The following is a 24,091-nucleotide window of genomic DNA, read 5'->3' as shown; positions in this document are numbered from 1 at the left end:
GCAGAGCCAATTTTTATTTTTCCATTGCTGTAAGTGAAAAAATACTTACATTATAATAGTTCACAGTGTTTCACAGTAAGGTAAGTTTCAGTCTTCTACCATGAATGAGGCAGATTCTTAAAAATGAAACAGTTTTTCAGAATCAGTTCAAGCCACCACTATTCACACAGTAAGAGCAGCTGAATAGATTCATAAATGTATTTGTTAGCCTTGGAGCCTCCTAGTTGCATGTACATATTAGCCAGACCTGTGTAACTCCAGGCAAGCATTCAGAGGTGGGCCATATGCTTGAGAGGTGTGGCTGTCTTCCACAGTGAGGATCAGCCAGTTGTGTCTAGTCCCATTGTTTATTTTAAGCCTTCTTCGAAAAGGCCAGAGCCTAGGTCATAGGCCCAGACTGAGAGTCGACTGTGCCCCCGCCTGCCCACTCCCACCCTTGGTATCGGTCTGGCAGAGAACATATCTGGAGATGATCTTGTGGAAAGTGTAGCGGAAGTCTCGGTTCCTGTAGGCATAGACAATGGGGTTGACAACTGAATTAGCATGCGACAGGAGAATGGCCACATTCATCACCCACTTGGGCTTGTCCTTGGCCAGGGCTGGATGGAAGAGGGTGACACAGTTGATGGCATGCACTGGGAGCCAACACAGAGCAAAAATGCCCACGATCATAGCCAGTGACTTGGCCGCATGGATCTCCCGCTGCAGCGTGGTCCTGGAGTGGTCCATCAGTTCCATGTGCCGGAGCTGCTTGCAGGCCACCATGAAGATTTTGATGTAGATCACCAGCATTATGAACAATGGAGGAAGGACACACCCAAAGAAGTTGAAATATACCATATAGCTCATGGGGACCACATTCTCAAAGAGACACTTCACAGGACAGCAGCTTTTATTCGTGATGCCATCCCCAGGTTCTGTGCAGTTGCTGGTGGCACTGTCCTTACTGTTCCAACCCAGGAATGGAGTCAATCCAATGCCAAAGGAAAGGACCCAGAGGACACCAATGATCCCTCTTGCTCGTGTCCCAGTGACCAAACCTTTATACCTGTTCAAGAGAACATCATGTTATTGGTCATTTAACAGTATTTCTTGACCAGAGGCCCACCCCTGCTGGTGTCCCACAAGCCTTTAGCTCTCTTAGACTTGAAGGCTCACCCTTGGTACCCCGAGGTACCATGCCATTACCTAACACTAGAGACATGGGAGCAGGCCTCAGCTTTGCTGCAACAAGCAAGGTTAAGACTGTTATTCTTAGCCAGGTGTGTTAGCACATGCCTTTAGTCCCAGCGTTCAGGAGGTAGAGGCAGGGGATCTCTGTGAGTTTGAGGACAACCTGGTCTACAGAGTAAGTTCCAGGACAGCCAGCACTATGTAGAGAAGCCTTACCTAAAAAATAACAAAACAAAAACAAACAAAAAAAAGACTCATATGGATGAGTCAGTAATCATTTCTGTTTAGTAATGGTTTGTGACAAAAGGTACATGTGTCTTAGAGGCCCTTTTTAATGGCCTCAACACTGGGTAAGCCTAGATCTCCTGTAAGGTACTGTTTGATTGTTGAGATAAACAGTGAACGGACCGTGCACAAACAGACAACCAACCAACCCAGCATCTTAAGGGACATGCACATGAAGCCTGACTCATAAGGTGACACTTGAATGAGGGTCCATGGAGCCCCTTGGACTTTGGTGGCACCACCTGTAGCTTTTGACAAGAGTCACTTCTCTCAACACCAAAAGTGTGCTTCAGAACTGGTTGCACACCTGCAGTCCTCCAGTCGGGAGGCTGAAGCCGAGGTTCCCGGGTCTGAGGTCAGCTGAGGCCATAAAGCAAAATCTTATCTCACCAAAGGAAAACAGCCTGCAGCTTCTGCAGACAAATGGCTGGCGTCACTGCTGACAGCTAGGACACGGGTCTGCTAATGCCTCCTGTACAGAAAGCTGCTGGCCGGAGACTTGCTGAAATCAACATTGATAACTGGCCCTCAACGTGTTACATATATTTCCCCTTAACTACAACGATAACCACCTGAAGACAGCATATCCTGCTGAACTGGTGCTCCCGGGACCTAGCACAGTGCCCAGTATTTAGTTCAGTTCTCAAAGCAGAGCCATTATAAAAACACCCCTCATTCGCTACCTGCTAGCAATGGCTTTGCAGCGGCCTGGGCCACAGAACCCGTGCAGTTTGCGGAGGAAGCCATCTGTGACTTGCTTCATGTGATCTAATGATGGCTTGTCTCTGCCATTTCCTCTCAGCACTGGGCCTTTACTACAGGACGGCCTGCTGAGCTCAGCTGCTCCCTGCATTTTCCTTGGCTAGTGATGAAAACCTCCTAAAAATGCAGTTCCTTGCCAGTGCCTCAGGGATGTCAATAGCACAATTAGTATCTGCAGGGTAACAAAAGCCCCCACAAAGGCTGTCCACGAGGTAGCTCTGCACTAGGCTCCACCACTAATTTCACATGTGTTATTTCATGTGCACCAGTGTTTGACCTACATGTACATGTCTGTGTGAGGTGTCAGAAGCTTCGGAACTGGAGTTACAGACAGGTGTGAGCTGCCATGTGGGTGCTTCCCAACATGGGGAGCCTCGGTCCTCTGGAAGGGCAGTCAGTGCTCTTAACCACTGAGTTGTATCTCCAGCCCCTTGACTTAATATTAATTTAGTTCAGTTGACTGTGGGCCAGCCTTGGAGGGATTTCTAAGATAAGCAAATCCTAGCACTTCCATTCTCTGCTCAGTGATTGTCCTAAGTCAGGTAGTGAGATCTTCTGGCCAATAAAACACAAAGCAAGTCTCCAAGGGACGCCAAAGAAAGTCTAACTTCCCTACAGAAGAGCTCAGCCCTTTGCTGCCCATGAGCAGACCACCCCCACCCTTCTGCTCCCGACAGTTTCATAACAGGCTATGACAGCCAAAGCCTCAGCAGCCATCTTGTGACCATGAGGATCAAAGACAAAAACCTTTGTCAGAGGAGAAAGAAGGAAAGAGCCTAGGTCCTTCACATCTTTGAACGACTAGACCCTCGGAGCTCTGGATTCTTGTTTCGGGGAAATTAAGGGACTCCGGATAGAGCTCATTGGTAGAGTTGTCAAGCCAGCACGAACCCCCGGGTTTGATCCCCAGTATCACAGAAAGGGTGTGGCAGCATATACATGTAATCCCAGTACTCAGGAAAAAGAAAAGAATCAGAAACAGGGTCACCCTTAGCTACACAGAAGATTCAAGGCCATCTTGAGCCACATGCAACTCTGTGGAGAGTGGGAATTAAAGAGGCGATTCAGCATCACACATTGGTAGGACATGCTAAGTAGAGGCAAGAGATCATGAGTTCAAGACCAAGTTAGGCTACTTCACAGAAACACAAGGCAGAGAGAGAGAGAAGGGTATGGGAATTACATGTCTCATTACAGCTACCAGCTATTAGGTCCTTGCTCCTGGCACTATACCATGGTTTCCTGTTACTTCCTTTTAAATGGCTTTATTAGGGCCATCGAGGTAGCTCAGCAGATGAAGGCACTTGCCCTGCCTCACAGCCTGAGTCCCACCCCAGGACCCACATGGTGGAAGGAAAGAACAAACTCCTCCAGGTTCTCCTCTGACCAAACACAAATAAATAAATATCCTTTAAAAGAAATAAAAGCAGTGTTAGCGTTGAAGAACCCTATTCGTGGAATAGTTTCCTACTATATTTCACAACAGGAATCCTTTCACACCAAACTTCTCAAAACCACTGAATCCTGCACACGTGAGGAAGTTTCATACCAGACTGTTTTGGATAAGGAACAGAGCCAACTTTATCGGGGAAGCGGCAGGGGACAGCTGACCCTGTGGACCCTGCCCCACGTCCATTGTTTGCATTCCACTCAGTTCTCCCTTTGTCCTGGGCATTCTGCTAGGAACCAGAACCCTAATCTCTGCCCTCACAAAACATTAGCTCATAGAGGAGATAGAAAGTAAACAAACAAGCACACACGTATGTCCTTATGACCTGGAGTGGGCTCAACCCTTTTAAAATGCTAGCATGCTAGGTCATGACAGTAACCCACGGGAAGATACAAACAAGGCAAGCACCGGTGTAAGACATCCTGGAAGCTCTCTCAGTGGAGACCTTATGGACGAGGGAGTAGAAATCTGAACAGCAGGAGGGTTCCAGGAAAAACAGCCCTCTCTCGGGTTTTCAGAAAGTGCCAGTTTGCACAGGAGGAGCCTTAGAAGACTTGCCGGCTGGAGAGTGGCACTATTCATGTTGTAGATTCACCTGGCCACAGTGACCCAAGTTTCAGGGGGACAAGAGGAGACAGAGGAGCTAAAGAACTACGTCAAAATTCAAGAAAATGCTCCCTGGGACCAGGATTTCAGGCCAGATGATGCAATGGATCCTGGAAACAAGCAACAGGCCTTGAAGGTGGATTAGATGGAAGGGGAGGAGCCAAGGCTGACGCGTGGTTTCTAGGGGGTTTTCCCCAATATCCTAATGTCCACTGAAACGGATGATTAAGGGCTAGAAGCACAGAGATTAAGGTCATGGGAAGAATATTAGCTGATGATGATGATCCCTAGAGAAGATGAAGAAAGGACGGGGCGGTGACGTGCCTGTGATTCTGGCATGTAGAAGGTGGAGGCAGGAAGGTCAGGAGTTTGAGGCTAATATGAGCTATAAGAGGCTATCCCAACCCCCATCTTCCCCCAAAGGAAGGACCTGTTGGGAAAGCCAAGGCTGAGAAAGCAGAAGGATGCAGGGCCTGTGTGAAGAGATGCTGCCTGTGGGGTGGCAGAAGGCTAAAGTGGCTGGTTTTAAAAACAAAGGCTGGGTAGTGGCAGTATGGAGCTGTGTCCCCTCTGAGAACTGCTGTCACTTCCAAGGCCGAGGAAGGAGAGGAGGAGAGCTCACCAGGCAAACAGAAATGGCTTTGCCATCTTGGTGCTGCTGCCATTTTGTATTTGACAAGGTGCAGGCTGGGACCATGGAAGTGGGAGCTGAGAAGGATCCTCTCACAGATATTTACTTTATGATTCATAACAATAGTAAAATTATAGTTCTGAAGTAGCAACTGAAATGTTACGTTGGGGGTCAGCACAACATGAGGGACTGTAGTAAAGGGTTATGGCATTAGGAAGGTTGAGAACCACTAAGGGGAAAAGCTGCAGGCTCTTCACTTAGAGGGCACAGCCATCCCATGACAGCAAACCCCAGCACCCGGACCTAGGAGCAGGAAGGAGAAAAGGCAGGCGTCCCTATGCTGGTTGGACACTGGACGGGCTGACTCTTGGGAACCCGAATATCTGACCACCAGCCCCTGTTATTCACTGCAGAATCTAACCTGGTTCCCTGTGCACCAAGGGTCCTCAGAACATTCTCCATTTGTGGCATCTTCACAAACTGTTCATGAAAGGACGTATCATTCCAGCCTCTGGTCCTCATTGCCAATCGGTGTTCTGCTGTGGGGGGGCAGCCAGGGCAGTGCTGAGGCCAGGGTGTCTACCCCAAGACTATGACAAACTTAAGGAACAGGCAGGAGGAGTGAGTGCAGGCAGCTGCTGCCTTCCAATCAAGGCAGGAACAAGCCAAGCCTTCGAGGCCCATGTTAAAGGGTTGCCCTGAGAAAGCATGCAGAGACTCTGGCCAATGGTCACGACTCTCTGCTGTGTCCAGAGCTGTGTACAGATCTTCCTTATAAAGCTCATTGGCTAAGGAGATTGGTAGGAACAGTCCCACAAAGAGTGTGATTGCTGATTACATAATGGATGGACTGGGGGCTGGGCCCTGGACTGCAGAGGGACTTCTGGGACAGCTTTCTGCTAAACCAGGCCACCAGCTCTCAGGAGGTTTCCTGTTCAGAGCCCCTGGGCAGTGGCACAGCCTGGGCCACGCAGCCTGAGCCCTCTCAGAAACGGGGATTCTGGAGCCACCTCCAACTGCAGCTACGACTTAACACAGGTTCACAGAGCGCTTTCCGCTGCTGAGGAGCTAGCACGGGACTCAGCAGGCGCTTTACATGCATGAGGCCCCAAACAGAGCGCTTCCTGAATGCACATGGCTCAGTGAACACATGCTGAGACCTGTCACTGCCCCTAAAGCTGCTGAGGGATAGTTTTCTTCATATTCAGTCTTACCCACAAGTTCCATTCCTCGGTAAATACAAACATGTCTGCTGTAAGACAGTACATGTCTGTCTGTTTTCTTGAGAGAGGCTTCATTTGTCCAGATGGTCCTGGAACTGAATCTGTAGCCCATGTTAGCCTAAAACCCAGACTGACTTTTCTTCCATTTATTTATTTATTTACTTACTTACTTACTTACTTACTTATTGCCTTGACTTCCTGAATACTGGAAGATGTGAAAGGCCAGCCCAATGTGGGGTGGGCTGTGCTTCCCCTGGGCAGGTGGTCCTGGGTGTTTAAGAAAACAGGCTGAGCAAACTACTACGCAGTGTTCCTCCGTAGTCTGCTTCAGCTCCTGCTCTGGCTTCACTCAGAGATGGACTGTATATAAGCTGGAAGATGAACTAAACTTTTCCCTGGCTACATAGAGAAACCCTGTCTCAAAGAACAGAGAAAAGGGGGCTGCGGGGGGGAAGCTTTCCTCTCCAAGTTGGTTTGGGTCACAGTTTTTATTACAGCAATAGAGAGCAAACTCGGACAATTGACATATTTGGGATAAGTAACGTCTGAACACTTACACCTGGAGGGGAGGCTGATGTCTAACATCACCCAGGAGCCTGAGAGTTTCAAGAGAGGCCCTAGGTGAGGGCACACCGCCAACCAAGAGACAGGGACAGTAAAGAGCCTGAAGCCAGAGATGGTCCCAGTTATGAGGCAGGCTACATTGCTAAAGACTCCTGAAAATGCCCAAAGATGGCTAACCATCCCACCAAATTCTTCAAGCTTCTCCAATAAACCTCTCAGGACATTCCATATAGGATTCTGATGTATTGACCGCAGCTGGTCCATCCACAGGATAGCAAAGCAAATAGCTGAAGAGTTTCAGGGAACTGCCAAGGAGCTCGGGACTCACAAGGAGACAGTCACTGTAAGACACAGTGTGCACAAGGAAGAATCAGCAGGGAAACAGTAACATTCCAGGCCAGGGAGGCCTCAGGACATTAAGTTCCAAGAGGTGAGGAGTCCTGGAAGCTAGGACAGACACACGGGGAGTGAGGATGAGGAGGCGGTACTGGGTGGACCCAAGACCCCACGGCCCAGTGAGCAGGGCCAGATGCCGCTACGGTGTTGAAATCAGTGGTGGAGGCAGATGTTCCACACAGAAAGTCACTGGGAAGTTTGTGGCTGGTGGACCTGAAGCTATACAGGTAATAAACCAAAGAAGGGGCACTGGGATGTAAGAGGGAGGGGAGGGCCTTCATAGAGCAGAAGGGTCATTGCTGGGCTCCAACAAAGCAGGAGGAAATGAACCCACACAGGGAAGGACTGGAGAGCCCCCACCTCTCCACAGCTCACGCCCAACTGCCCTTCCCAGCCTGTGGGTTCAACCTAGGCCTGAAACATACTGGGCCACAAGCTCCCAAACACCTCTTCCTGCATCCTAGCTTTCAACGCAGCACCATACAGATGCCCAGAAATCTGGGAGTTGCCTTGGGCTCCCTCTTCTCTCCAACCAAAGTCTACCCATGTCACCAAGCCCCTGTGAACTCATAGATTCTCATCTTCAGCTACAAGCATACCACATAACACTGCCCACTCCATCTGCTAGTCACTCACCAACCTACAGTGAAGGCGCCCACACTCCCACCTAGCCTAGCCCCGGCCAGCCACCTCGGTAGGCCTGGCCCACTAGCTGGATGTGGGTCCATTCTGGCTTCAGGCTCTTTACGGTCCCAGGCCTCACCTGGGGCCTCTCTTTTCAAACTCTCAGACATCAGCCCTCTCTCCAGGTTCAAATGTTCAGCTGTCACTTTACCTCCAAGGCCTCTGCCAAAGTCACACTTGCTGGATGACACCTGGCTTTCCTATATGATCCTTTCAGCCTCTCCAGCTGCCCGCCACAGTGGTTTGAAAATAAAGATCTATCATAACCAAACTCATAATTAAAATTGAGGGGCTGGAGAGACGACTCAGCAGTTGAGGCCACTGTCTGCTTTGGCAGAGGACCCAGGTTCAACTCCAAGCACCTACACGGTTGCTAACAACCCTCTGAACCCCAATTTCAGGGGATCCAAGACCCTCTTCTAGATTTGGCAGGCATCAGGCATGGATGTGGTGCCCATACATACATGTAGGCAAAATATATGAACACATAAGATTAAAATGAAATAGTTTTAAACATAGAAATAAAAGCTACATTTGCACCAGGCATGGTAGTAACATGTCTGTAACCCCAGCTCTTGGGAGGAAGAGGCAAGAGGAGTTTGAGTTTCAGGTCCAGCCTGAGCTACACAATGAGACCCCCTGTGTCTCTGTTTTTCTCTCTCACACTCATATAGGCAAGAGTGAAGAAAATGACATCCCGGGTTGGGATGTAACTCCCTTGGTACCAAGCTTTACTGAGCATCATGCAGCCCAACACCCATAAACCGCGTGCGCTGTCACACACCTGAAACTCCAGCACCCATGAGCAGGGGGAAGTGAGAGGTGAAACCAAGGCCAGCCTGGGCTAGGAGACATCGCCTCTAGCGAAATAAGTAAATAATTCTACGCTGGTCTAGTTGTTATCTCGACTCTCGAAACCACAGTGAACTGACCATAAAGACACAAAAATAAATTCACAATCATACCCAAAACAGAATCGAAGGCGATCAGAGAACAAAGAGATGTGGTGAGTTCTACAGAAACAAGGCGGTGGGCCATTCCGTTTGAAATGCAAATGGTTGGGATAAGAAGTTCCAGATGGACAACCAGCAGGGACTGGAAAGGTATTTAGAAGAACAAATCTGGAGTGTGGCAGCCTGTGGCCCCACTTTCCGAGCTGCCTCTAGTCCCAGGAGCCGTGGCTTCTCTCTCTATCCCAGCTTGAGCTTGAGATCCGGCTGATGGAGGATGGGGTGAGAACATTTTGACCATGTTCACGCTTCCGATGAAAAAAATCCAAACCCACTGAACCCAACAACCTTTCTAACAGACACTCCTAGCCAAGCACTGTGGCATATGCACAGAAGTCCTGCCATAGCCTGGGCTATGGGAGCTCCCCTGTCTCAGCAAGCCTGAGTTCAATCCCTGTGGTAGAAGGAGAGAACCAACGTCATGTGCACACCCTGACGTGTACACACACGCACAAATAAGTAAATGTGAAGAAGATGTGGCACACAACCCAGCGTCAGTCGGAGCCAGCAGGAGGAGGTACGGTGAGGAAACTGATGTGGGAGGGCTGCTTCAGCTGGTGCTGGTCGAAGACGAGTGTGCTTGCTTTCTCTTCTGTGCCCTTTCCTGTGCACATGCACCTCCTGGGTCCTTTAGTGACTCACCAGAACCTTTAGGACAAAACCTGAGCCTCCTAGGAAGCCCCCAGGTGACCCACCTCTGCGACCTGCCTGCCCTACCCCAACTGCCTCCCCAGCCCCTCCCTCTGGGTTTACTATATGGGGGTCGGTCTGGAAGGGGGGCACCTTCACAGCAAGGATAAGATCCCACAGTCCTGCAGCTACAACAGGAGCTCTGAGTGCGAGCATGTGTGGGCCAAACACGGTTTCTTCTTGCAGTCACATTGGTCTCCAGCTGCCTTGCATCTTGTCGGCTGCATGCAATACTTTAAAGGGCCCACATCCCAATCCGCTGCCTGTCACTCACCGGCCATTCAGCAAAGGGTGCTTACAGAACCTGGGCGGCGCCTGGGTTCTTTCCCTGTAGCTGTCTGTCCATACCGTTTGGAGCTCCTAGGGAAAGCAGGTTCATGTAGCCCTGACTTCCTGGGTGATCCCAAGCTAAGAACTCTGAGCCTCATCTTTGACATGCCTGCTGCACCGAGTTCTCGGGTCTAGCCCTGTGTGCTGCTGTTCACAAGTGGAAAACTCTAACACACAAGGCAACTGAGGACATGCTTCGAACAGCCCCCAGTGAGGCACAGCAGGACTGCCACAGGCCAGACAGAAGAGGCTGGATCCTGCTAGTGGTTGTGAGGAGGGAAACTGCAGGGCTGCAGACCCTGTGCATGCGAAAGGAAAGTAAATTGCCTGTTTAGAAAAAGAAATTCCTGACATTCTGCATTAGTCAGGGTTCTCTAGACGAACAGAACTTCTAGAATGAACATATGAACACACACACATATGAACATGTGTATATACAAACACATATGTAAAAGGAATTTATAGAATGGCTTATAGGCTGTGTTCCAGCTAGTCCAACAATGGCTGTCTACCAATGGAAGGCCCAAGAGTCCAGCAGTTGTTCAGTCTTCTAGGCTGGGTGTCTCTGCTGGTCTTCAGGAGATGCTGGAATCCTGAAGCAGTAGGCTCTAACGCCAGTGAAGGTGTGGACTTCAAGACTGAGAGCAAGCCGGCAGAGTCCCCTTCCTTCTCCCACGTCCTTTATTCTGGCCGCCAGCACAACATGTGGCCCAGATTAAAGGTGGGTCTTCCTACTTCAAATGATTTAATTAAGAAAACCTCCCTCGATGCTGTACCCAGCCACTTGGGTTTAAGTGCATTCTTGATGTAGTCAAGTTGACAACCAAGAACAGACACCACACACTTCCCAGCACCTCATTCTCTGGATAGCTGCAGGCAGCAACCCATTCCCTCCAGAACTGGGTGTAGATCATGATCTAAGGTGCAAAGCCAAGAACCACTTCCTGGCTTGGCTGTCCTTGGGCCACAGCCCCTCCCCGCAGGCAGAAGAGGTATAGTTCATACAGTGGCTGTGCCGTTCGGAGCACAGATGAGAACCTTACTCAAGGGGAGAACCCATGATGACCAGAGGGACTTTCTCCTCCCACCCCTCAGGGGGAAGCTGTAACAGCCAGAGTGCTTGCCAACCTCACTCCCAACACCTAATGCCTGGACATCTCCATGCTCTGATAACTGCCTGGTTACCTCAGGCCTGACCTCTCCCACAGCCAGAGCCCTCCTGAGTGTGTGATCTCAGGTCCAGCCTGGTTTCAAGAAAGGCATGAGGGCCTCCCCAACCCAACCTACCCACCGCTGTCTGCCATGTCGGCCTCAATGGAGAGCCTGCCCGACAAGAGCCAACCAGCTGTAAGGTTGTTGTTCCAGCCCTGGAGATGAAAAAAGACCCTTATGTGCAAACAACCAAGAATAAACAACAACGGAGGATAAACAAAGCAACGCCCAGTTCTGGGTAACTCTGGGCTTGCACTCTGAGCAGGAGCCAAGACCTGCAGGCCACACCCCAGAGCCTGTAGCCACCTGCCCTCAACTGATGGCACCTGCTGCTTGCCTAGCTTGCCCAAACCCTGTGCCATCCCATCCCCTTACTGACCTGTGAGGGAGCCTCTGACAATTTCCTTCATGAAAACTTATTAAATAAGCCGGCGGTGCAGAGCTGTAGCCCCTACTGAGCAGGTCAATGCATTTTCTTTTTCTAAACAGACAGACCAGTTTTTCTTCTACCATCCTACCAGCGAGCTCTATATAGATCTGTCCTCTGGCTCTCTGTTCCATTCCGTTTTTACATCCCTACCTCCCATTCAGAACATAGCAAAACACACACACACACACACACACACACCCTCAGTGCGGCAGAAAACAGAAAGAGATGAACATGACTCTTTTATTCTGGTGATTTAGTAAACACATCTCCCTCCAAAACACCTCCTTCAGTACCTCTAGGAAAATGGTCCTGTCAGCCCTTCTAGAGAGTCAAGCACAGTAAAAAGAGAAACTGAGTCCAGTGAGCAGAGGGGGGAGCCTGCACCCTCCCACCCCCCAGAGCGAGTCAGCTCTGCTTTGGCTACAGTGTGAAGGGGAACAGGATTAGGCTATGCAGGAGGAAGTACTCCTGTGGGAACCAACCAGGACCAGCCAAAGGATGAAGTGAGAGCCAGGGGTTGCTGTGGGCAAAGCTGTGGCTCACCTCCAGTCACCAGCACACAACCCAGCTCTGCCGTGTCTATCTCGAACACAGCCCACATTGGAAGGTTCCAGCACGGGAGTCTCACCAGGGCAGAAGGCAGAACCGTCGGTGTGGATGCCCCTCACCGTTAAGAACAAAGGACAGTCTGCTCCTTTTTCAAACGAGCATGAAAAGGATCATTTGTTTTTATGCCTAGTGTTGCCTGGAGTCCCCTTTTCATGCTGCAGCCCCCCCTTCACATTAGTAAAACCAAGGCTAGTTCATGGGAACCAGGGGCTCCCACCACAGGACACCATCTGAGCCACAGAGTAAAGCCTAAGAGTGTGTTTTGCCCTGTAAGCATTCAGCGCTGACAAATGCTTGCCCTGGGTGTCACACCCTGGTGTCACACCCTGGGTGCTCACTCACTGGGCTTCCTGCCACTCACTGCTTGGCTTCCTGCAAGAGAGACACTGTCTCCTAAACAGGGTGATTTTTAAAATATATATATTTTTAAGTGTTTTATGTGTTGTGTGTCCAATTGTAGGTACCCAAAGAGACCAGAAAAAGGTTTTGAATTCCTTGAAGCTAAAAGTACAACCCAGATGTGGGTTGATGGAAACTGAACTCTGATCCTCTCTGGCAGAGAAGTGTGTAATCTTAATCCGTGTGTGTGTGTGTGTGTGTGTGTGTGTGTGTGTATACATATGTTTGTATGTACGTATGATACAGGGTCTCCTACTGCAGCAGGGCTGTCTTGGGACTGAAACTTACTATGTAGCCTCAAGCTAGTGATTATCTTCCTGCCTTAGGCTCCTGACTGCTGAAATCACATGCCTGACCACTACATCCCAATCCTAGTAGGGCCCTTCTGTCCTGTTGCCCACCTGTAGCTCCATGGCCCCCCAAAAGGATCTCAGAACCAACTCAGAATTTGGGGTAACTCAGACCTAGCCCATATCAAAAAAGAGAAGCATATCATTTCAGGGCCTACCTGACAGTTGGAGGGCTAAGCTTGATGTGACAGACCCAGGTTAGATACTAACACTGGAAACCTATATATACCCTACCCCAGACTCTGATTCAGTGAACCCAACTGTGCCCTATAATCTGCATTTTTTTTCCAGACAAGGGTCTTGCTTGCCCAAATTAACCTTGAACTCCTGGGCTTGAGCAATCCCCTGACCTCAGCCTCCTTGAGGAGTTGGAACTACAGCCACTTGCCACAGAGTGTTCAGCTCAAAGTCATCTACATTTCAACCTGTCGCCACTGGATTGTGGTTTGAATTGCTGAGGGTAAAAGGCCCAGACTCACACCGCCTCCCAGGAGGGCTCAAGGAAGGATAAGAACCCAATAAGCTTCTCAAGCTAACACAATGGCACGGACAGGTTAGACAGTCACACCTGCCCAGGTGTGGTGCAGGAGACTGCTGTGCACACTTCCAGATCCCGGAGGACAGACCCAGGGGTGGGAATGGACACACTGGGCTCCAGCTTGTTGTCCCTCCTTCCCCTCCAACTGGCCCCTCACCATTAGCAAAGGAGAAGTAAGGAGCCTATGATTCACATCTGTTTCCCCTTAAGACACCCACACCCACTCTCTTCAAGACCCGCCCAGCAAAACCCAGGACAAGAACTAACAGATTTAAACATTTATGGAACTTCCTGCTCAAGTCATGTGACACAAGAGATACTTGGAGCTGGTCTGGGTGAGCAGTGTGTATTTGGGGCTCTTCCAGGGGCAAGCCCAAAGGGGTTCCCCTACATGGGGCAACTGAAGCTGGCTGCCCTATGGAAAAGGAGTTCAAAAGGCCACCAAGTACTTACAATGGGAGGCAAGAGACAAGCACAGATCCACAAAAATGGAGGGAAAAGAATGCGATGCAGCCCCAGGCTCAGAAATCCCTGGGTTGTAGCATTACTTGATGGGGATGTGTGTGAAGTCTCTTGGTCAGATGCCAAGGGCAGTGGACGTGGAACAAGCAAGCTACCCACACAAAAGCGGGGGCTTCCTGTTTCATCTGGGACCCAAGGCACAAGCCACAGGGACCAGGCTTGTCACATCTGCCCATTACTGGAGCTTGTAGGAGCTTTCTGCCAATCAAACACATTTCTCCTATAAACAGCCGCTTACTACGGACAGGGTCCTCTTCTGGAAACAGCAAGAAGATCCCCATTCACATCTTCACCAACACGGGCACCACACACAGCCCAGTGAGACAGGCGGATGGCGTGCTAAAGACACAGTGCCACTCTGCCGGACAGAGCATCCCGAACCAGACCCTCATCTCCCTGGGTTACGGCCCCTCACCTACAGGATGCAGGTGACAGACACTGTCCTCTGGATGGTTCGAGGATTAAACGTGTACATTTAATTGGGGTTGCCAAGCACATGTTCAGAGCTCACTAACTTCTTGCCTTTCTCTCCCTACTCTTGTGACTCAGTTTCCTCATCTCTGCCCCAAATCTAAAGAGATCCGAAGCTCACCTCAAAAATGCTAAAGGGCCCAGGCAGTAACAAGCATCAAGGAAGTCAACTTAAATTTATTACCTTCAAGTGGAAGACACTTCCCCAACTGACTGGCTCCCTGCCCTGGATCCTCCCCCCCCCCCCCCCCCCCCCCGCCGCAGGGAACAAGGAGAAAGTGATTTAGGCATACTCAGAGAGTGAACAGGGTGCAGTCACCAGTTTTCTGGGCCTCTCTTCAGGCTCCTGGGCACTGCAGCAGTATACAAATAAGGTTACACAATGGGCTAGAATTTCTAGGGCCGCCTTGTCAGTGTTCAGTGAACCAGTCAGCACAGTAGCTCTTTAAAAATGTCTGGAAATGCTCTGAGCCACTATGAAGCTAGTAGGGACCAATGTTCCTAGAGTTTCCCACCAGAGTTGAATTCCTCATTTAGAAGTAGGCGCATTTTAAAGCTGTGTCGTTAGTCCTAATGCCCCTTCTAAAAGTGCCAATTCCGGCGTCCAAAGTTGCCTCTTTCTTAGCTGAAGCTTTTCCTGGCCCTTTACGCCAAGGACCGCGTCTGGCAGCTGCTCTGATCCGCATGCCCGGCTCCGGGCAGCAGCTCTGTCTCTGCAGATGGCCAGGAATGCGCACAGTGGAAATGCAACCACCAAAAACCTCCAGGAACTTGAGCTTCCTGAACCTGTGGCAGGTACCTCGTTGGGCGCGCACTTCCCAAAGTCCCTAAGGGTGTCTTTATGCTGATCCCCTAAACTAGGGGCGACTGGGGCATCCCTGAAGTCTAAGGAACGCCCAGTCAGTGGCCTGTTCTGCCAACCCAGGAGGGCCTCAAGAGCCGGCAGAACAAGTGTCGAGGTAGATGGCTGGCATCCTCCACTCCAGTGCCTAGCGTGCTCCTAATCTGGCCTATCTGGGATTCCAGAAAGTAAAACCGTGGGCCTGGAGAGGGCGCCCCTCTGTAGAACTTTAACCAGCCCAAGGAAAGAAAGATGTCTCACCTGAGCGGGACGCGAATGGCCAGATACCGGTCGACAGCCACCGCTAAGAGGCTAAAGATGGAGCTCTGTGTGAGCACCAGCACGAAGCAGGCGAGGAAGAGGCAGCTGTGGAAGTCCGTGCAGAAGCCCAGGCTGATGGTGATGGCAAAAGGGATGGCAAAGAGTCCCACGGCCACGTCGGCCGTCGCCAGCGATACCAGAAAGTAGTTGGTGGGGGTCTGTAATGCACTCGAGGCTCCCACCGCAGCGCACACCAGCACGTTGCCCGAGACCGCCAGCGCGGCGATAACCAGCTCCAGCGCCACATACAGCGCGTCCTGCGTCTCTAGCTGCATGGCCGGGCCAACCGGGCCCGGGGAGTCCTCTACCGGGGTTGTGTTGGGCTCAGGATAGCCGCTAAGGTGCCGCCAGGCATGGCCACAGCGCCGAGACCGCGCGTCCCGGTCTGCACCGCCCAGCCCGAGCGCTCGGGACGGGGGCGGTGGGCGTGGCCTTGCGGGGGCGGCGCCCGCTGGCCGGCTGCCAGGAGCAGGTCTTGGCTCCGCCCCCTGCCCGGGGTCCTTGCTCCAGCTGCTCCTGAGCTTCGGGAAGAATGGGCTCCCGAATTTCCCTCAGGCGGGAGCGGGAAACATTCAAGAAAGTCACCTCGAAGTTTAGCCACCTCCCGCCCGGGCGCGAAGTCCCAGCCTTCTCCCTGTCCCGCACCCGAGCTGCACCCCAGGTCCGGGCCCGGGCTTCCTCTCGCAGCTGCATTCCCCGCGCAGCCCCTAATCCACCTGTCCCCGTGGTCACCACTGCTCGGCCCGGGTGCTCGCCCGCTCAGCCCTGCGCTCGCAAACCCACTTATCTGAGACTGGCTTCCGCTCACTCAGCGCCGCCTCTCCTCAGCCTCTGCCGCCCTCGTCCACCCCAAGAAGGATGCTGAGTGCCCACACTTGGGAGTGATCTGTCTGTCCTTCCTTTCACCGGCAAGAAGCCCCCAGCATCGTCCAGCGCCTGCACCCCACACCTCGCTCTGGCGAGCCCTGGCTGCTTGCTCCTTGGCTTCTGGAGTCTTCAGTCTTTCTAGAACACAGGTGTTTGTGCCTTCTGCCCCGCGGAAACCGCTACCTGTACTCATCAGCCAGGATAGTTAAGGGGTTTGTCAACACAACCAAGATGACTGAAAATAATATTAAGCTGAACCAAAACACCTTCTAAGAGCTTCTTTGAGGAATAACCGGATGCTTTTTTTTTCTTTAATGTGGTGGCTGGATTAGCTTTCTCTCTGTGAATGTGGGTGGGAGAGGGGGAGGGGAAAGTGCATTGAATTGTACTTTTTGCATGGTTGGACTGTATGATATAGATAGATGATAATAGATAGATAGATAGACAGACAGACAGAGAAAAAAACATTTCGGGGTTAGTTGTAAAGATAACAGCAAATCTTCAAGGGCCCGCACATAGCATAGACAAGAAAGTCACCAAAGCACACAGAGTACATGTTCTAACTGGTTATTTTAAGGATTTTTTTTTTTCTTTCTAGTTCCCGTGCTGAGGGGAAAAAAAAACTTATTTTTAAAAATATCTTATGTATTTCTATATGTTTTCTACAAAATATTGGCCCTGGTCATCTGAATTTTGATAGCATCTGCTTCACCTTCACATAGAACCTGACACACTGGCTTCTGCCTCCTGACACAGATGACAAGCTGGGACCTCATAGAGGTCAGAGAATGGCATATGACTTTGAAATGGGCAGAGGAAAGAGAGACTTCCTGGGGTAATGGCTTTTCCAGAGTGGGCTTTTTGGCAGTGAGCACTTGGAGCCAGTGGGGTAGAGGTGGGGGAAGGGTACGAACAGCCATGGCCAGGAGAGGGGAGAAAAGAAAAGAAGACTCGCTGGCCCGTGAAATGGCTGTGGTTGGTGGTTATAGAATGTTGTTTGGCAAACAGGAGTGATGTCAGGAAGGAGTCATGGGCATCTTGTCCTGAGAAGAATGGAACCCAGTGAGAGACCCTGTCTCAAAAGTCACCACATGGAGGGTGTCAGGGAAAGCACCAGCATCAACTTAAAGAGTCAATAAAATCTGTCTCCCTTTTAAATCTTTATTTTTGAGACAGGGTCTGTATAGCTCAGGGTAGTCAGAAGACTGAGAAGGATCTTGAACTAATTCCTGATCCTCCTGACTCAGAACAGGAATTTACCACCAACTACAGTTAACCATACTTTCGTTCAGGACGTTTAGTGGGTTCTTTGAAGAAATTGACAAGTGGATCCTGAAATCAATATGTAAATTGAGGGACTGATAGCAGCCAAAATAATCTTGTTTAAAGAAAAAAACAAAAAAACAAAACAAAGGGAGTTGGCTGGAAGAGAGACACCCAGGTGTTCACCTCCCTCCCATGTGAGCACCACCATGATCAAATGTGTGATGGTGTGATAGGAAAGATGGAGTACTTGGTGGAGAGATGGGGAGCTCGAAGCCACTTGGTTGTTCACCGAACTGGAGACGCAATGGCTTGAGGAATGGGCAGATGTTTGGAACCTGCATCACTACCATGGTGATATCCAGGCCTGGGCTGCTGACACAGGTGATGTCTGGGTCAGTGGCCTATCACAGTCTGTGCTGATGCCAGGGGCCAAACGGCTCTGAGTGCTTTGTGCTGCCACCTGAGGCCATGGTCTAAGGTTCTGCTGCAGCCAGAGTCTGTGTCAGTTTCCATGGCCTAAGCTACCACCAAAGGCTGTGCAAATGTCCATGGTCTAGGCTACCATATGAGAAAATGTAGATGTCTGAGGAATCATGCTGGGGGCATACTGATCTGAGTGGCCCGAGCTGCCATCTGAGACCATGGGGACATCCAGACCCGTGCTGCTACTGGGGTCCATGTCTGGGCCAATGGTCCTATCAAAGCCAGGGTCTGTGTTGATGTCAGATGCCAGAGTTACCATCAAAGGCCATGCAAATGTTCCTGGTCTAGGTTGACCCCTGAAGCCCTGTTGATATCCTAGCACTGTGCTGAGCTGGCCCTACCCCTCAGCTGCAGCACTTGGGAGAGCTCACACACACACACATACACACACACACACACACACACACACACACACACACACACACACGCACACGCTCAATCACACACAGACTCGAACACCACTCTCCTGGCGGGGTGGGTGCAGGAGAACCAGCCCTGAGGGCAGGAGAGCAGTCTTTTGTGGTGCAGAATCCTAGAGGGCTGACCAGCGCAGCCTCCACCCAGCCCTGCAAACAGGGCTCTGAGTTGGCCCACATCAGTATCTATCCCGTCTATAATCTGCTGGAGCACAGGAAGGGCTGGTCTTGCAGATCCAAAGCTGCAATGAACCCTTGTTTTTGCAGCGAATTTCTATTTTTTTTTTTTTTTTTTTTTTTTGTTATGTTTCGTTTTCTTATGAAGAGGGAGGTTGCAAGGGCAGAGGGCAGAGATGAAGAGGAGGTGAGTGATATTAGGGTTCATTATGTGAAATTCACAAAGGATCAATTAAAATCTAAAAAAGGAAGAGAAAGAGAAAACTCAGAAAGAAGGGGTTATGAAGAGAGAGAGAGAGAGAGAGAGAGAGAGAGAGCAGGGGCCCAGGAAGATGGCTCCACAGGTAAAGACCCTTGCTGCAGCAGCCTGATGACCCGAATTCAAACTCAGTGGCCTGCAAGTCACACTTCCCAGGCCCAGGCAGCTGACTGTTGTCTCTCTTCTGCCACTTGAGGGTTTTTTGCCCAGCCCCCAGCCCGTCTCTTCTCTGGAAAGCTGGTTTAATTCTCCCAAAGGTGTGAGCTCCAAGTCCATGGTCATTGCGCCCCATGTCTAGAGTCGTCTGTTGCTACTTGAAGTCCCATGCTTGCTACTGCAGGGAACTTCAGAGGCCTAGGGTAGAAAAACAGAAAGTGCTATTTTTCACCAGTGTGCTCTGTAAAACACATCAGCTGGAGAGGATAAAGGAGCCAGGAAAAGATTTTAGAAAGCAATAATCAGTTATTAGCAACATCTAGATTGCTTCTAGTTCACAACCGTGCTTTGTTGGTCCCGTGGGAAATGCAGGACCCTGTTCCCTGCAAACTGCTCAGTGCTCTCAGCACCAAGAGCAAGTTCTTGGCACCAGCAGAAGTTCTCAGGCACTCATTCACCCTCTGGATTGATTCTCATTTGACCTATACCAATCAGACAATCCCTTTCCTGTTTGCCAGTGGTTGGTCCAACTGAGTCTGACCTGTAGGATCTAAGGAGAATTGTGCGGGAAAGGTTAGGTTCTCCTTCTCCTCTCGAGACCGCTATGTGAGCACTATGTGTCAGCCACCTTGAAACCATGTGGTGCCAAGGATCAGGAGAGAGAGGATCAGCCTTTGTCTTTAAACAACACAACAGGCCTCAGAAACACCCTCGCCCAACACTTCTATTTTTAGCATTATTATAAGTATCCTGTAGAACAAGTGACTGTCTATTTGTCTTGTTTCCCAGGACTGGCAATGCCTCAAGGATTCAGAGCTTAAACGTTCTGGGCCAGGGGAATCTTGGGTCTCACCTTATCCATCTGGACAGAATTTTGTGGAAGAGATGTGGTTGTGTTGGGACTCAGGAAGCCAAGAGACACCAGAAGGGACTTTCAATCAGGGTCCTTCCCACAATGTCTTATTTCTCCCTCTTCAGGAGAAGTAATAGGATTTCTGCAGAAATTCCTAACTAATCCCAAGTGATCTGCCAAGAGAGGAGCTTGGCAGCTCACCATCTCTGACTCAGACTGCATTAACCAGAGACCACTGGGCCCAGATAATGGGGAGACAGGCTGTTCGTCAATACGCCCACTAGTCACACACACTCCTGTCCTCTGGTCCCACAGAGAATCACAAACCATTGTCTGTTCTGCAGACTGAACCAGCTTTATCCCGAGTCCCTTTGGTTCCACTTAAGCTCATTTATGAGCGTGGACATTTACTCAATTCTCCTAAAAGCATGAGCATCTCCCATTCAGCCCTTGATTTCCTGCCCTTTCTGCATTTCAGCAGTGTCTTAGTTGCTGTTCTACGGCGGTGAGGAGTCACCATGACCAAGGCGACTTATAAAAGGAAGTATCTAACTTACAGTTTCAGAGGGTGAGTCTGTTAGCATGGGGGGGAGTGTGGCAATAGGCAGGCAGGCACGGAGCTGGAGAAGTAGCTAAGAGTTCACATCTGATTCATAAAGTCCAGGGGAGGGGGAGAGGAGAAGGGAGAGAGAGAGAGACAAAGAGATAGAGAGACAGAGACAGACAGAGAGACTGAGTGTGTTGGCTTTTGAAACCTCAAAGCCCATCCTCAGTCATACTCCTCCAACAAGGCTGCACCTAATCCTTCTCCAATAGTCCCACTAACTGGGGACCAAGCTCTTAAATACATGCACCTCTGGGGGGGGGGTAGACTTATTCAAACCACTAGCAGCAGGAATTAGCATTAAGGGCTCAGTGCACTCATATACAGGCTAGCCTTGAGTCCTCTCTTCTCTCCACACAGCCACCCATCTGTCTTCCTTGCTGCTCCCCCACTTAAGCCCACTCACGCTAACTACCGCCATCACCTACCCAACATCTATTAAGCCACCATGTTTTATACCCAGCATGTATTATCATTACACTCCGTCCTTTGTCAGTTGCTGCTCTTCCATGGCTTCCAAAGGCAGCATCTTAAGATGTGAATTGTATCATGCTGTCCAAGCTTCTGGAGCACCTGCCTGACCAACCCTTCTGAGTCCACTTTGTCTGTCTGTCTGTCTGTCTGTCTGTCTGTCTGTCTCTCTCTGTCTGTCTCTCTCTGTCTCTCTCTCTCTCTCTCTCTCTCTTTCTCACACACACACACACACACACACACACACACACACACTCACACACACACTCACACTCACACACACACACTCTGGTTTGAGTACATTTGAAAAGAGGCCACACCTACCAAGTCTTAAAGGTCCTATCAGTGCTGCTGTTGATGTGGGTTCTAGAGGAGACGTATAAACCACAGCATAAATCATTCAGAGACATTAACAATAGCACAGTGATGAAACAAGAGACAGAAAACAATCAGGCAGAATAGTGACGGGGACGTCACTCTTCCGGAGGGGCTCTGTTGCTTTCCTTCATTCTTTTTGCTTTCTCTTGGGTTTTACTGTGTCATCCCAATTGGTCTGGAACTCTGCATGTAGAGCAGGCTGGACTTGAACTCACAGACATTAACCTGCCTCTGCTTCTATGTCCAGCCCTGGTCTTGTTTCTTCTCCTTTACACAAGCTATACCCAGGTATACTCTGGTCTAGACACTTGGGATGGGGAGGTACAGGGGCACTTTATGAGCAAGACAACATTTGTCATCCTTTGGCTTGAATGGCTCCTCCCCACAAGACATCAACTCAGAAAAGTCTTCTGAACCCCCAACCTGTGACCTTTGGTGCCAGTCCTTTCCTTGGGATCTTCTCTGCTTGTTTCTTTTTCTTAGACTCTCACCTGGGACCCTATTAGTAAACACTTCTCAAAGCTCACCGTGCCATGAAACTCATACTTTGAGTTTGCAACACAGAGACACAGAAGACTTTGTCCAGGTGGTTTTGGTGACCATTGTGTTTTGGGACCCTAGCTTTCTCCTTCCCAGTTATTACTCACCTGAGGCAAGAAAGCCTCTTATATTCTCAAGGACCCCCCACACACCAGTAGTAGATGTTCTGCTCATAGGACAATCCCATGCTGCAGACAAGGGATGAGAGATTGTTCTGCCCTGGGACCAAGGGAACTATGTCTATAGTCCGGACTGATGAAATGCTCCTGGATCCATGATGACACTGGGAAGCCAGCTGCTGTGCTTGGAAGGATGAGCTCAGGGCATGTGGTAAAAGATTAAATCCATTTAGACATTTTAATAAAGAATAGGGCCAAGGGGCTAGAGAGATGATTTAGTGGGTAAAAGTGTGTGCCACGTGTCTCAGGGTTTCCATTGCTGTGAAGAGACACCATGACCAAGGCTAATCTTATAAAAGACAACATTTAACTAGGGCTGGCTTACAGTCCATTATCATCAAGGCGGGAACATGGCAGTGTGCAGGCAGACATGGTGCTGGAGAAGACACGGAGAGTTCAACATCTTGATCCAAGGACAGCCAGAAGGGGACAGTCTTCCACAGGCAGCCAGGGGGAGGCTCTGATTCCACACTGGGCAGAGCTTAGACATAGGAGGCCCCAAAGCCCACCTACACAGTCACCCATTTCTTCCAACTAGGTCACACCTCCTAACAGTGCCACTCCCTATGGCCAAGCATTGAAACACATGAAATCCATGGGGGCCATTCCTATTCAAACCACCCCACCATGCAAGCACGGGGACCTGAGTGTAAGTGCCCAGAACCAATGTAAAAGCCAGACACTGTACAGTAAGCATCTACAATCCCAGCCCTCGTAGGATGAGAGGAGAGGAACAGGCAGGAGGATCCCTGGAAGTTCACAGGCCAGCTAGCAACACAGCCACAGAACCAATATAAGAGACCCTGCATGAAAATAAGGTGAGAAGCAAGGAGTGACACCAATGTTGTACTCTGACCCCACCAACATCACAAATACCTGTGTACACACACACACACACACACACACACACACACACACACACACACGCATGCACACACGCGCGTACAAGCATGCACAGGTTGGGGGTTGTAAAATTAACAGGGCTATAATAAAAAAGAGAATGCAGCCAGGGCTGTAGCTCAGTGGCAGAACACATGCTTAACATACACAAGGCTCTGGGTTTTATCCCATTACCACACACCCACACAGATTCTCATTTATGGGCTGGGGATGTGGTTCATTTGAGAGAATGGTTGTATGACATACATAAATTCCGGCCTCAGTTCTTGGCACTACATAAACAAAGTATGGTAGTTCATACCAGTAAGCTCAGTACTGAGAGGCAAGATCTCTGTGAATTCAAGGTCAGCCTGGTCTATAGAGAAAGTTCCAGGACAGCCCGGGATGCACAGAGAAACCCTTGAAAAACGTACAAAAAAAAAAAAAAAAAAAAAAAAAGAAAAGAAAAATATTCTATCATGGGCAGAAATATAGTGGGTGATCTTTGAATCTCCCCCTTGAAACAATAGGGCCTTTTTGTAGCAGTAAAAAGAGTCACTTGGTCACCTGGCCTTTCCTGCTCTGTTCTCTTTGGGTCCTATTTGGGCAAAGTTCAAGAGGACAGCTTGCTCTATCCTGAAGTAGTAAATTTTATGACCCACTTGTTCTGCCCAAGAGTGGCCATTTGGGGTGAGGCCAGGAGTCAGCAGAAGTTAGACTTCAAGTACAAATGGATCACAAGATACTGGGGGAGGAGGGTTCTACTTAGTTTTTTGTGCTGTAATAAAACATTCATCAAAACCAAGGTGAAGGAGGAGAGGATTTATTCTGCTTATACTTCGACATCACAGTCTGTCATGGAGGGCATTCTGGGCAGGAGCTTGGAGTGGGAACCTGAAGGCGGGAATTGAAGAGGAGGGTACCGCTTACAGGCTTGCTTCCCATGGCTTGCTCAGCCTGCTTTCTTGTACAGCCCAGGCCCACCTGCCCTAGAGTGGCATCACCCACAGTGAGTTGTGCCATCCCACATTCCTTATTGATCCAGAAAATATCCCACAGACATACT

General features: G+C 50.0%; 1 protein-coding gene across 1 annotated transcript; it reads right to left on the bottom strand.

Annotated features, from left to right (window-relative positions):
- Positions 1 to 384: 384 nt before the first annotated feature.
- Positions 385 to 15,772, bottom strand: ADORA2B (adenosine A2b receptor; the record flags this gene model as incomplete). Its single annotated transcript, XM_080922792.1, has 2 exons — positions 385 to 1,048; positions 15,438 to 15,772. 2 exons carry the CDS (start codon positions 15,770 to 15,772, stop codon positions 385 to 387), a joined length of 999 nt encoding a protein of 332 aa, XP_080778918.1.
- Between the last annotated feature and the right edge of the window lie 8,319 nt (positions 15,773 to 24,091).

Source organism: Micromys minutus (genome assembly GCF_963924665.1).
Source record: "Micromys minutus genome assembly, chromosome: 10".
Lineage (NCBI taxonomy): Eukaryota > Metazoa > Chordata > Mammalia > Rodentia > Muridae > Micromys > Micromys minutus.
The sequence above is the reverse complement of the archived record's forward strand: the minus strand, read 5'-3'. Positions and strand labels throughout refer to the sequence as shown.